We start from the raw sequence: 9,135 nt of genomic DNA, 5'->3' as shown, positions 1-9,135 counted from the left end.
GGTTGTGGGTTTGTAACTTGAGCTGGGCTGGTCTCCTGCACACTGGAAAGCAGGGCCCCTCTCTTTTTCCTACTTTCTCTTGCTCATGCTCCCTCACTCTCCACCCCTTCTGCCTCAGCCTTCTGACTCCAGGCTGACATTCCACTTCTCTAGCACACACACACACACACACACAGAAGCGTGCGCACACACTCACACTCGCACACTTTCCCTCTCCGGCGTCCGTACACTGTCCACACATTTGTAAGACAGCACTCAGGAGGACCAGACACACACAGAAGCGCTCAGGACTTGTGGGACTCTTCTGGTGTTTGGCGTCGTCTTTGTTGCCTTCTTTTCCTCTGGTCGTCTGGCGGCGAGCTCAGGATCCTCGGGCAGGCCAGGGAGTGGCTACAGCTGAGCTGGAATGTGCGCCGAGACCGTGGAACAAGAGCAGCCCTGCTCTCCCATGGTTTTTCCCTCCACTCTCCGAGTCTGAGTTGGTCTCTCTCTCTCTCTCTCTCTCTCTCTCTCTCTCTCTCTCTCTCTCTCTCTCTCTCTCTCTCTCTCTCTCTCTCTCTCTCTCTCTCTCTCTCTCTCTCTCTCTCTCTGTCTCTGTTTCTCTCTGTCTCTGTGTGTGTTTCTCTCTGTCCTTTATACGTTCACTTATCTTTTGTTCCCCCTCTCTTCCTGCTTAGCTATCATTCTCTCTGACCCCTTCTCTCTTGCTCTCTTTCTCCCTTGCTCTCTCTCTTTTTTCCCCCCTCTGGACCGACATTCCTGAATTACAGCGGGGCTGTTTTGTCCCTCCACCACCTCTCTCTGCGTTGAAGAGCAGCAACCCGCCTCTCCATTTGCCTCTTTCTTGTCTCCTGGGCTGCGCTCCCTCCATGCTGGACTTCAGATAACCGCTCCACTGTTCCGGGACCTGCTGGGCTATGTCCTGATCTGTATGCAGACCTTGTGGGCCTGAAGACTCCAGTGTTTTGTGTGTGTGTGTGTGTGTGTGTGTGTACATGCATGTGCGGGTTGAAATGTGGGTCGGCGCAGTGGCGGTGCAGCTCTGTGTTCTGGACAGTTTGGTTTCCACAGTGAGGGCAGGATGAAGCGCGGGGCCAGGGCTCCCCATGTCACGCGCCGTTAGGCCGCAGCAGCCCGTCTATTCGTGGAAGGGGGTGCTCAAGCTGTTCACGTGCATCGCCTCCCGCACCGCCAGCAGCAAGCCCAAAGGTAACCAGCCAGCCAGCCGCACCGCACGGCACCACGCTGTGCCGAGGCCTCCAACATGCTGCCTTGCACCCACCACACATAAGCAAAGATGCCTTGACTACCACAGTTTGCCTCTTTTGCCAAAGATGCCTTGACTACCACACTTTTCTCTCTCCCTCTCCTGAGCTAGGCTAGGCTAGCTCCTGAAGTTGTTAAAGTTGATCCAAGGGCCCAGAGAAGACGCCCAGCTGGCCAACTCTGTCCGTCTCTCTTTTGTATTTAATCTGCTGTGTTTGTGGGGCTGTAGTGAAGACCGAGTGTAGACAATAATATGGGCCAAGTTTCTTTGTTTGGAGAGGATGCATGTCTCTAAGAATAAAGATCTGACATCTTTTGCATTTGCTTGTTTACATTTCAAGCAGTCACTTGGCTTACATGACAAAGACGCTGATGCTGGTGTGATGATTTGTGTGTGTGCTTGTATATTCAGTAGGAGTGATAGGATACAGATAACACCATCTGCGTTTGATGGTTAACATTATTGCGTTGACTGTATAGCATGGGCAGGCTGATGCTTGTCTGCTCATCCAGGCAACACTCTAAAAGCTTTGCTCTTTGGTCAGACACTGCTCTCTGTGTGTGTGTGTGAGAGAAAGTGAGATGCATGTTAGTGATTGACTGTGCAGGTAAATTGGCTCTGAACATGACTTCATCCTGCAATTTCTTCCTGAGCTCCATACAGGATCTGATGAAATATTGAAGATCCTGTAATGGGAAGTGTTCACTGATGGTAGATTCCGCATTATCAGGAGAAAAGAGGTGTGTGTGTGTCTGTAAAAAGGTATTGCAGTGCAGTAGGTGAAGGCTGGTTTACATTAGTGTAGAGAGAGTTGCTGAAGGAGTGAGTCTATGAAAAGTGCTGACATCAGGTCTCCAGAACGGCTGGAGCAGTTCCTGTGTGTGTGTGTGTGTGCGCGCCGTTCTGTTTCTCAAGTCTTCTGGGAAAGATGCTGGGGAGATTCAACCTTTGAAGTGTGTGGAGTGTTGCATCATCTGTTGTTCATGATGCATGGTGTGTAAAATTGACAAGATTATAGTTTGTGCTGTGAAATAGTAAGTGGGTATTTAACGGCTGGAAGAGTATGAAAGTGTGTGTGTTTGTGGAATCTTTGGGCCTTATAATCACACACACACACACAGACCTCCCTTTGAGTGTGTGGACGCTGAAGCCCCACCTCTGTTTCCAAGTTCAGAGCACCCGGCTGCTCTTAGTTCAGCGCCGGCCTTCCTTTCAGTTTCAGGAGTCCATGGTAGTGACATATCTAATCTCCCATTCCCATATATGCTTCATGGCATCTTATGTCCTCTCAGACTCTTTGATGAATCATCCCACTGTGTGTGTGTGTGTGTTTGTGTGTGTGCTTGTGCTTGCAACCTTGCTTGCTTGGCATGTCTGACCAGTTCTTGTTTTGTGGTGAAGCACCACAGGTTTTCCAACTGAACTCAACACAGTGACCTGTCAAGTAAAAGGAGAGCCAAGAAGAGTGTATTTTACGTCTGGTTTGTTTTTACTGTTGAACTGACCATGAGTGTAGGCCTTTAGTCTCTCCCACTGCACTCTTTGGTCAGGATGCCGGTTATATCCTTGCACTGATGAAACTGTTTTGAAGAATCCTGTTTTAATCTTGTTGTTTTTCTCTCTCCCTCTCTTTTCTCTCTCCCTCTCTCTCTCTCTCTCTTCTCGTTTACCTCCTCTGCTGCCTGCTCAGAGGTCGACCCATTTCAGGAGAAGACGCGAGCCTTACTTGGGAATCATATGGACGACGGCAAGCACCCTTTTTTCTTTTACCTTTTATTGGTGTGTGTGTGTGTGTGTGTGTGTGTGTGTGTGTGTGTGTGTGTGCGCTTATGTCCTGGCTCATTTCCCTAGTGCAGATCTGCTTTGATTGGGAGGAGCAGGAGTGGCGTCCCTTTAGGGGAAAGCAGGCATACACACGGGAGGGGGAGGAAGGATCAGAGACGGAATAAGCAGTAGGGGAAAAGATGAAGGAGGGGAGGGCCGAGGGCTCTAGCTAAGCGTCCTTTACTACTTAACTAGGGAGTTGGTCATCCTAATCGCTCTCCGCAGAGAGGAGGGGTATTGATCACCTCAGCCATACCCCAGAGGCCTCAGCCCTTAGCCTCTCTCTCTGCACAGATGGACTCTGGAGAAGGGGGGTGGGGGCAAGATGGGGCTGTTTATGCACACCCCACGCAATCTCCCTGATCTGACCACAGCCCCGCAAAAACTCCCTCCCGTAATACCATAATCCTGCAGTTAGAACCAGCGTCTTGCCCAGGCAGTGCCTTGGTCACCCGGCCGCTTCACTCTGCCTCCCCCAACCAGCCGCCTAAAGTAATCCAAGCCGCCTTGTGTAATCCAAGCTCCTTCACGTGTCTGTTTCATTGACGACTTCATGAAAACCAGTGTTTGCTGTCTCTACTGTATGCTTCACCCACCACACTCATTTGCAATCAGGGCCTTGATGATCCCCAATTCTTTCACACACATACAAACACATGAGCACACACACAAAAAAAACAAAAAAAGATCAATGCATGTCAGTCCAAACTTGCTGATCTCCACCAAACTCTAAACTATAGCCCCCTCCTTCTGTTCTCAGAAAGCCAGACTGTTTCCTGCTGCTTATATCAATACAAGCCCGTGCCAAGTCAGTGCTTACTGGCCCGCTCCCAGCTCTACTGCCACTGCCATGGTGCTGAGGTCACTTCCTGCTGCATGGGAGGATATCCTCCATGGATACGCATCCTCTCTGCTGGTACACAGAACCAGCAGAAAGCAGCCACTTTAAGTGTGTGTCCTTTTATACACTATCTCTAGTATGATCACTCATAAATTACGTTTTGAGTGGAACCTCTAGTGCTTTTTTGAGGGAGTGGGGGACTCATTGTTTCCCCCACAAGAGCATTTATTACTGAGTGTTGACTGATGAAAAGGCCTGTAATCAGGTATTGGAGCAGTGTAAAGGGCTGTCTAGTGTCAGTGTCTGAAAATATGGTTTAAGGCCTTGTTCAAGTGCATAAAACCGAGCAAATGCATTTTAGCCTAAAATGTCATTTTTCAACACCCTAAATGGCTATGCTGCTGGAAGAATGGAGGAATTCTCATTGGCCTCTGCTACAGTGGGTGGTTTTTTGATCATTATTAATATGGACAGGTCTTGAATCACTGCAGTGAGATTGGAATAAGGATAGACAATGGACTTCCCCGCTAAAGCTGAGCCAGAGCTGAGGCTGTTTTGGAAATGGGCTCAGATTGAGGTGGTTTGGCAAGTGTTTTGGTGGGAAAACTTCATCTCTCCTGGCTGTCTCTTGTCCTTGGAGATGAAAGGGGACACACTGTTTGTGTGTGTTTGCTGTTTTAGTAAAAGGGGGAAGTAGGAGTAGTATTGTTTTGTGATCTTTCCCGTCACTGAGGGTAACTCACCTCTGCTCCTCGAGCCATAATGACTTTGTTTTTTAAAAAAGACTGACTGACCGTTTGTGGAATGTTGGCACATGCTCGCTCGCTCTCGCGCTCTCTCTCTCTCTCTCTCTCTCTCTCTCTCTCTCTCTCTCTCTCTCTCTCTCTCTCCCCCCCCCCCAGTGGTGTGATGAGTGCTCCTCAGCCGGGGCTTATTTACGCCCCCCTCCCTCCGCATGGCAGAGCCTCACTCACCCACCGCCAAGCCCTGACAGGCCAGGGGGCTCACGAAAGGGGGTGCTGAGAAGAATGGAGGGATTCAGGGGGAAAAAGAGAGAAGAGCTCCCAGAGAAGGAGTGCTAGAGTATGAGGGAGGGAAGAGAAGCAGAGGGTTCAGGGGAGGAGAGATTGTTTGGGAAGTGGATAGGGTAGGAATGAGGACAGTGTGTTTTCTGTTCAGTCACTTCAAGTTCCTCTGGCGTTCTTGCACGTTTCAGGTTTCTGTATGTCCAAACTGGCTCTGTGGACAATAACTTTGTAAGTTGTTTGGCAACAGCTCTTGAAAATCTATCAATATAAGCTTAACTTGTGTTCTGTTAAGCACAACATTGTAGTAGCGTGATGTTTTGACACCTGCTAAGTCGTCCTAAGTCAGTCAAAACATCAGATGTCCTATCTGTTAGCACCAGACCAAACTCTACCTCTGGTCTGAAGCATTTAACCCCTTTTCAGGGCCATTAATTCTGACTAGAGAAGGTGAGGTCATGCTGTGATGCTGCAGGCATCCAGCTGTATGAGGAGCGAAGAGACTGTTCCACTCTGCACACTGCCATCCAAGTGACACCTGGCCCCATCCTCCACAACAGGCTCCATAGCAACAGAGCGCTCCTCCTCGGCCACCTATTTGTCAGCGCTGTCTGTGTGTGTGTTTGTTGTTTTAGAGAGAGGGACACCGAGAAGTGAGTGAGTGATCAGGGCTAAATCTGTCGTTGGTTGCTGCTCGCGCTCCGCGAGCTCGCTAAGACGGCTAAAAATACCCGGGGCAGCTTTATCACGGCAGATGTGTTTACAACCCGTCTCTTGCTGTGTTCCACCTACACATGCTCAGTGGCTTCTCCAGCCACTCTCCCCTCCCTCGCCAGGCTCTCTGGTTCTGGCCTCTCTCCCTCCCTCCCTCCCTCCCTCAATCTTCCCCATGCTGTTGTGGGGCAAGTAGGCAGCCAATCACCGTGCTCCTTGAGCTGGGTTCTTGGAGAGGTCTGCAAAATCCCACCTCTCTTTTAGAGCCTGCTGCTTAGCATCTAGAAAATAAAATCAAGTGTGTGTGTGTGTGTGTGGGTGACTTCTGGTGGAACACACACACAATCACACACCTTTATGTTTGACTGCCTTGCTTACCTGTAGCATGCTGTGATGCCTTGTGCTTGTAGTGAGTGTTGCTGTGCTTCCCTGTTCAGTGTGTCTGTCTAACTTCTTCATGTGTTGGACACGTCTTCATGTGCTTCATGTGCATATCTTCACCTGTGCATCGTCTGCTCTGGCTTTAGTGTGTGTGTGTGATTGATTGTACTGCTGTGCTGTATCATGTCTGCTCTACTGTGTACTGAGTCTGTGCAGCTGTTGCATAAATCTATAGGGGTGAGTGAGCCACGCCTAGTGTCAGCCTGCTGCAGGGGAAAATTTCAGCCCTGATATCTCACACACACACACTCGCTCCCCTCACCACAGCTGGTTCCCATAGCAACGCTCTCCTCGGGATCCGAGTCCACTTCACCCGTCTGGCTCCAGCACAGCTTTTAAATGTGCTGTGCCTCTCCCCCCACCCTGCTCTATCCAATGGCAGAAATAGCTGTGGGCTGGCCCCGTCACAGCAAAAACACTGCCCCATCCCTCGGCCTCTCCTGTACGATCAACACGCACCCTGGCCTCCTCTCGGCCCCCCGTGCTGCCTGTTGTGGTCAACTCCCTGCTCAGATGAAGATGAGGGGGGTTGGATGGGTTGGGCTCTCTGAGAAGAGCAGAGAAGCCTGCACCCCACCCACACCCTCCCTCCCGTCCGGCTCTGAGGGCCTCCGCCAGAGGCACGTCCCTCTGCTATATTTACCCATGTGGCTGAGGGGCAGGGTGACCTTAAGAGGATGGAATCTGCAGGCCTGCACTGGTGGAGCAGCTCCCAGTAGTCGCTCGACTGGAGCAGGAAGCTCCACTGCAGCTGTTGCTGCTGTTGTGACTCACTGCTTCATAACACTTTGAGCTGTTATAAGTTTTGTGGTGTTAAATATGTTCTCAGAACTAATCATTGTTTTCTCTTTTTTCATCTTTACCTTCCCTTTCCTACCCCTCCTCTCCTCTCCTCTCTCACCCCCCACTCTGTCTTTTTCTTCCGTCGTTTTCTTACTTTTCCGCCCTTCTCTCTCTGGCCTTGTTTTTCCTCTGTGCAGAAATGAGTCGCCAGCCTGCCCCAGCGCTGCCCACAGGAACCTCCAAGAGCACCCCCTCCCAACGCGTCCCCACCCTGTCGGGCACCACCGCCTCGAACAGCGACCTGGCCAGCCTGTTCGAGTGCCCCGTGTGCTTCGACTATGTGCTGCCGCCCATCCTGCAGTGCCAGAGCGGCCACCTGGTGTGCAGCAACTGCCGGCCCAAGCTGACGTGCTGCCCGACGTGCCGCGGCCCGCTGGGCTCCATCCGCAACCTGGCCATGGAGAAGGTGGCCAACTCGGTGCTGTTCCCGTGCAAGTACGCCTCGTCGGGCTGCGAGGTGACGCTGCCGCACACAGACAAGGCCGAAAGCCGAGCTGTCGAAGTTTCGCGCATTACTGCGGTCCGCGGTGTTCGTGCAAGTGGCAGGGCTCGCTGGACGCCGTCATGCCGCACCTGCTGCACCAGCACAAGTCCATCACCACGTTGCAGGGCGAGGACATCGTCTTCCTGGCCACAGACATCAACCTGCCGGGCGCCGTGGACTGGGTCATGATGCAGTCGTGCTTCGGCTTCCACTTCATGCTGGTGCTGGAGAAGCAGGAGAAGTACGACGGGCACCAGCAGTTCTTCGCCATCGTGCAGCTCATCGGCACGCGCAAGCAGGCGGAGAACTTCGCCTACCGGCTGGAGCTCAACGGCCACCGGCGCCGGCTCACCTGGGAGGCCACACCGCGCTCCATCCACGAGGGCATCGCCACCGCCATCATGAACAGCGACTGCCTGGTGTTCGACACCTCCATCGCACAGCTATTTGCCGAGAACGGTAACCTGGGCATCAACGTCACCATATCCATGTGCTGAGGACACCTTGTTTTTTTTTCGTAGATGCACACTAACAGACAGATGCACACATACAAAACAGACAAAAAAAGGACACACAAACAAAAACACACACACACACACACACGCACACAGGCAAATGCACTTGACAGAACACACAGACCCACACACGGACACATTTCAAACTAGGACCGCTTGGGGGTTTTGCTGACGACTTGAGGGGGGGAATGTGGGGGGATTGGGAGGGTTTGTTTGGCCAGCTTGGAGCTATTCTTTTTTTTTTTTTTTTTTTCCTCTCGTCCTCCTCCTCCTCTTCCCTCGCTGTTGTGCAAGTAGTCGTTGGGGCAGCGCGAGGTGTCGCTGCTTTGCCAGGCTGTGCCGAGTCAGACCGAGTCTGCTCCGGTCAGGACGGGACGGGTCAGGCTGGACTGGGCCAGGTAGGAGCTTGAAGCAAGCGGAAACCTGCGGACCGCTCCAGGGGGGAGCTGAATTAACTCGCAGCCAGCGCCCTCCACCCCATCCGGCGAATCCATCCCATCCGGCCGGCCCACAGGCCTGCTGCATGGGAGGCTGGGGTGGACCGTGGGGGACGCTCTCACTGGGGACAGCTCAGAGCGGGTCTCCACACCGTTTTACTTTTGTGTTATTATTTTTTATTTTTTTTTATTTTTTTGTTTGTTTATTTCGTTCCCTCCCCACCCAAAAAATGTTCTGAAATATGTAAATACCTAAAATATAAAACATTTCAGTTTAAAAATTTACGTTCAAAAGTACCATTTTTGTTTTTATTATCAACAATTTGTTTTTCTTTGATAAGGTCCTCTGCAGTACTCATATTAACTGTATTAATTATGCGATTGTAATAATTATTATTGTAATTATTTTTTGTTATGATGTTCAAGAGAAGAATGAAAAGGGTTCTTTTATTTTTTTTTTTATGTTATGTTGTCTTTCTGTGTGTGATGGGTGGGTAAGACAGAACTGATAGCTCTGTGGATTAATTGTGCTGTTGCTGGTCCTTATCTTCGTTTATTGTTTTTGTTTTGGCCATTAAATAAATCTATCTTTTTCATACCTTTGGCATTACCTTCCACTGTGCCTAGAGGATGTGCTTGAACTTGATATGATTATTTTAATTTTGATCCAGATTAGTTTTATTGATACGGTGCCATTATTACTGGATACTGTCTGAAAATGCTTTTGCAGAACCAGGCAATAAA

The 9,135-nt window shown here is 50.6% G+C and overlaps 1 protein-coding gene across 1 annotated transcript; it reads left to right on the top strand.

Annotated features, from left to right (window-relative positions):
* Nucleotides 1–584: 584 nt before the first annotated feature.
* Nucleotides 585–8,989, top strand: siah1 (siah E3 ubiquitin protein ligase 1). Its single transcript, XM_048256975.1, is given in 4 exon segments — nt 585–1,209; nt 2,958–3,014; nt 7,093–7,446; nt 7,449–8,989. Coding segments are annotated over 4 exon segments (1,002 nt in total). The 5' UTR covers nt 585–1,106; the 3' UTR covers nt 7,937–8,989.
* Nucleotides 8,990–9,135: the final 146 nt, after the last annotated feature.

The sequence above is a fragment of the Alosa alosa genome, chromosome 11 (genome assembly GCF_017589495.1).
Source record: "Alosa alosa isolate M-15738 ecotype Scorff River chromosome 11, AALO_Geno_1.1, whole genome shotgun sequence".
In the NCBI taxonomy this organism is placed as follows: domain Eukaryota; kingdom Metazoa; phylum Chordata; class Actinopteri; order Clupeiformes; family Clupeidae; genus Alosa; species Alosa alosa.
This window is presented reverse-complemented; position numbering and strand designations above follow the sequence as displayed.